This window comes from Apium graveolens, chromosome 8 (assembly GCF_009905375.1).
Source record: "Apium graveolens cultivar Ventura chromosome 8, ASM990537v1, whole genome shotgun sequence".
Taxonomy (NCBI): domain Eukaryota; kingdom Viridiplantae; phylum Streptophyta; class Magnoliopsida; order Apiales; family Apiaceae; genus Apium; species Apium graveolens.
The window spans coordinates 5,471,053-5,476,606 of NC_133654.1; the positions used below are offsets into that span (position 1 = coordinate 5,471,053).

A 5,554-nucleotide genomic window follows, 5' to 3' on the forward strand; every position below is an offset into this window, starting at 1 on the left:
GTGAGTAGTTCTTAAAATTAGCAAACAGGATAGTATAAGACAATATTTTGTTGTTTTTTTAAAAAAAGGGCAACAATATCAAGAAATTTTACTGTAATTGCATAGCCATTAGCACGAGGAAAAAACATGTTATAATTTTATCGTGGCTCTTACAGTAAAACTTACAGGAAAAGAAGGTTGCAACAATATTTGCACAATTCCAATGCCTTTGTGCAGAGAACTGGGAAGTACACTCGTAAAATTTAGCAAATGAACTATGCTAGGATAATTCTTGTTTCACGCATTATTCAGGTTTGACTTGATCCTTATACGAGGCAGGTGGAAGAGAAATACTGGCATCAAATACCAAAAAAATCTAAACCCAATCAACCGATGTTTCACGCCAAAGATAATGAGAAATACCTCCCTTGTCAGTGTACAGAATTTTAAAGCCCTCTGTCTTTCACATTATTAAGAAGCCAATTACAGAATATAGGCTTTGTAATTAACGAACAAGTTGCACAGAAGTAGAAATATGACTTGTGGAAATGTTAGTTTGGCACTCAAATAGAATTATTTAACGAACTTAACCTATAACATGCTCTCTATAGTTTTAGTACTATTTTTAATTTTGCAAGGTCAGGAAAATGGTATATTGGTAAGTTAAGCTAGGCGCCTAGACCAAGTATTATTTTTTATGATATCAGTATAGATGAGGGCTTCCAGGTGTTTTGTTTTATTAATTTCCTGTTTTCCAGGTTTATATTTTCCCCAAAATTCAGAAACAACACACAGAATGAACCTAAGGATGGCAGAATATACATCAAAGAAGACACCTCCAGTGCAGTACATTAAAATTTCAGTCTTTGCTTTATCAACACAGCTAGAGGATCTGAATTATTATCATAGATGAAGAAAGAAGAATTACTACAAACACATGAAAAATCGCAGTTCATTATGGTAGAAGCCAAGAGAATAGGAAAAAACTCGAGCAGTTAATGATTTTCTATCTATAACAAACAGTAGCCATTAGGTAATAACCAAAGTTGTATTCCTTCAATTATATGTTTTTTTTAATTTTTTTGGTGTGTGTGTGCGCGTGTATGAGAGCGTGTGTGCGTGTGCGTGCGCGCAAATACAATAATTTTTTTTTAAATTTCAGAGATATCTTAATACTCCAATTTTTCATTGAATTATGAGTAAAACTCTTTACATGACAACTATCAGCTGCTTTATATATAGTGAACTCTTCATAGATGCTGTTTGTAATTCAGAGAAAATATCTGCAGATACAACGGAATATTTTATAATTTCGCATTAATTGATAGAGATGTAGAGAAAGTATGGATAGTAAATAGACAAAGAGAAGACGGAAACAAAATCTGAAGAAGAGGGTCTCGTTACAGTGATTATAATTATCAAGTATACCTCTGCAACTCTACAAATTAAATAATTTATCAGGGCCTCTACAATGTATACAAGTCAACTATAACATTACAGTAACTTTTTAACTGCAGCTCCCTGAAAAATTACAGCAAGGTCACAAACTCAAACCTAAAAAATATGTTGCTTTAAGTGTGAATTTAAATATAAAAGACTAACAAGTCATCTGATTGTACTTTAATAATCATATGTGATTAATTTAAACAATTTATCACTTCTATTGCATAAATATTAGAACTTTACACCATCAACAATAGTACCATTTAAAGTTAAAACAACTATTACACGTTCACTGCAGTCACAAACAAGGAAAAAGATTAGGCCTTTACACCATTAAAAGATATAAAGCTAACATTTAGGTCATAGATATATTAGATCTTTACACCATTAAACAAAAAAAAATTATAAAATCCAGAAAATACAAACACTACTATTACCTACTTCATTCGTGCAAATGGAAGGTACACTTGGTTCCTGGGAGGAACTCCTGCCTATTATCAATGTTCTCCATTTCCCACAGAACTACATATTGGTAGGCTCTATTAAAACTGAGTTACTGAATAGATCTGCTCAATGCAGTATCATTACCGATACAGAATATTTGATGAATTTTGCAATAACTTATGGTGCAAAATTGTTAAGCATAAGGTTGGAGTGTATTCAGATGATGCACAGTATGCACCAATATAGATAATAAGCAACTAACCATGAATCAAACAAGTGTTGCTAAATAAGGGGTAAAAAGCAAGAAGAGACGGTGAAAAGTGTTAAAAAATGTACCTGAGTGGGCAATTCAATGTCTCTTAAAGCAGTATAATAAGTATAATGCAAAAGCTTCATAGCAGTCCCAGATAATCTCACAGTTGAACGCAGCATCTTAATCCACCAGTAACAAACTGTTGCAAAAAAGATGCAATAATAGATCACAATGCAATAGAATCAGTCCATTATCTTAAATATTAGCCTGCCCACAACAACAAAAAAACATAATAATATAAGCCAAACTCAACAAATTAGGATCAAACGATTAATTCTTGAAAGTTAAAATTGGCAAACAGGATAATAGAAAACAATTTTTGTACTATTCTTAATAAAGATCAACAATGTTAAGTAATTATACTGGAATTGCATAGCAGTTAGCACAAAAACAGGATTTGTTAAAATTTTATACTTTTAAAGATCACCTCAAGTCTTTACCAATTTCTAGGACTGGTCATCATGCTACTATGCTCTTAGAAGGTCCAAATTAGCGGTTATACTTTTATCTTAACGGTGATATAACAATTCCAAAATCTTCAATAGAAATAGTGATTATATATTTGAGATAAATATACCACACAGAATTGGGGCTTCATAAAGGATTCTAGGCCAGTTTCATTAATCATGAAACCTACTTCTAAACCATAACCTCTCTGCCTGTCATATATGTCGCTTATTTGTGCAATACATGTTCATCTATTCTAACCATATACAAGCATGCATAATAATAACCAGCATGTGAACACTTACTCAAAACTTTTTTACTTTTCTAATTAGACATGAATGGACACAATATCACTAAAGAGCAAAGGCACACAAATGCGTTGCAAACCATGAAAGGTTTTTAAATTGTACGAAACACCGCTACTTGCCTTTTTAAGCCCTAATTCCCAATTAAAGGCCTCCGCATCTGGCAAAGGGGAGTTACCTCTGCATCTCCATCTCCGGCCAACATTGAACACCGGCATCTTGGCCACTCATTCCTGGTTCTTCAGCCGACTTTTTCTTCAATTGAACCTCGAATTCGACATATACTAAATATCTATCAAGGTGCACTAAAATTATAAGTTTCCGTGCTTATCATGTGCCCATGGGCACATAATAGAAAAACCGAACATCTAAATATCAGGTTACTCCAAAGGCGCCTCTAGGTTTTATATGCCTCGGCCACCCACTATACTAACTTTTCTTGTGTTTTCACAGCAGCCAATTAGGGGAAATTAATGTGAATCATGAATAATTTTCCAAGTTGGGAGGCATCAAGTGGCTTTGACTAATGAAAAACAGCAATACAGAACTCAAAATGTGGCAGCTATTTGTGGATTAAGGTTGATCTATGCAAACATGAGACATTAAAATTTCAATTCTCAACCAATATCATGAAAACACAATGAGGAATCAAGCTTCAAAGAGTAAAGCTGGTATCATAAATAACAAAGACATAGAACGATGTGCTTTGATCATTTAGGTAGACAACTAGAAGGAAAATTGAACAAAATCGTAATAAACCACATATTAATAAAATTCATCAAACACAAGATTATTGATGTTTACAACAAGGTTCCTGAAATAAAATACACAACACAATAAATCATCGATAGTGTAAGTTCTAAATGTTCAAACCACCTAAAAGTACAAGTCGCCATGTAAGCTCTGATATTCCCCCTGTTATTGCAATTACAAATACATCATGAGGACCTGATGATTGATGACAATCCGAATTACGCAGAATCAAACATGGTCGACTGTTCATACCCATGGATAGAGAACATGTAGTAGTGAGACATACCACTGGTAATTTCAATCAGTATCCAACAAAACCAGACCATCCACAAATGGATCTACAAGAAAAGGTATTAATGTCGAGAAGAGGTCATCAATTCCAAGCGTGGACCAATGTTTCCATGAACGAACAAACTCGTTTACCTTGTTAGTCTCGGGGTTATATGTAATCAAACCCCGTTGATGTAATTTTGACTTAAATATTAGTTCACGGTTGTTCCTTGTACCTATTACAATATTATGAATATGTTTCTCTAGAGTAACACTCACCTTCTTCTCCCAGAAGAAATCATTCTTCACCGAGTCTTGTTTTAATACCCACATGTCAAAAGCATTCAACTTGGGTTCCTTGTGAAAGAGAGCAACCGATTGATCAAAGCAAAGCAATTGGTGCAAAGAAGAATCATTGTTCTGGTGAGGTAATGAAACTTTGCGCAAAACATCATTCATTGAATCAAAGCATACAAGTGTTTCAACATCATTCTCTCGGTCAATCATAATCCAACATGAAATACCATTAACCGACACAGAGTCTAATTCTTTGTGGAGGTGGACCGATAAATCATCTAGAATAGTTTTAGTCTTCCAAGAATTTGTGTTAAGACTATAAACACATATAAAAAAGGTTGGAATTTTTCCATAATCATCGCTAACAATCAAAACAACCTGAAAATCACTAATCAAAGGCACATATCCAAAAGCTAAAGCGGCCCAACGATGCAAAAAGATATGTGAAACATCTAAATAGGGAAGAGTTCTACATCTCTGAATAAGAGGATTCCATAGATAAATATCCCACCCGTGATTTAACGACCTCGAACCAAAAATGGTGGATACACAAATGAGACTATATGAAACTGCATACCAATTTGCATAAAATTTCGATATCATATGTGGAAGCTCAAGTTTGTAAAATTCCATACATTGTTCATCATTGGTCCGAATATACAACAACTTATCATGAAGTGGTGAACTGAAGAGTAACAATTTAGGAGCAATATCTTTTCGATGATTTAAGTGAAGCTTAATGAAACTAGGAGATTTTATAAGATTATACCATGATTTGCTAACACACGTGCAGCGCAAGAGGTCTTTTACCGACAATCTTATCAGGATTTCAGACAACATAGTATCCGGTATGGTTTCGAATGAATCAATCGGTGTTTCATCTTCATTATCCTCTTCTTCTTCTTGGGGGTACAATAATCCACTCATCATCATCATCATCATAGTTAATCCAGACATCGCCGCCCGCAAGATCTCAACTTTTGACTGGAGACTCACAAAATATCTCCCTCCCTCCTTTATATTTATAAAGAAGGCCTTCTCCTTTCCTAATCCGCTTCAGATTGGGTACACTAAAATCCAAATCCACGTCCAAATTTAAATCTTTTCCGATTATCCAAACTCTAATTTATCGAGTTTTAGAGTATTTTTCGGATATCCAAAATTACATAATTAAATTTTATTATTATTTATACATACAAACACAATTAATTATATTTAAATATTAGCTAAAATCAAAATACATTAATTAATAAGTAGTCGGACACATTAAAAGACATAATATTTATTATTTCATCATAAATGA

At 33.6% G+C, this 5,554-nt stretch overlaps 1 protein-coding gene across 1 annotated transcript; it reads right to left on the bottom strand.

Annotated features, from left to right (window-relative positions):
• Positions 1–3,981: 3,981 nt before the first annotated feature.
• On the bottom strand, positions 3,982–5,208 carry LOC141679187 (F-box/kelch-repeat protein At3g23880-like). The gene has a single exon (XM_074485694.1). The coding sequence runs from the start codon at positions 5,206–5,208 to the stop codon at positions 3,982–3,984; it is 1,227 nt and encodes a 408-aa protein (XP_074341795.1).
• Positions 5,209–5,554: the final 346 nt, after the last annotated feature.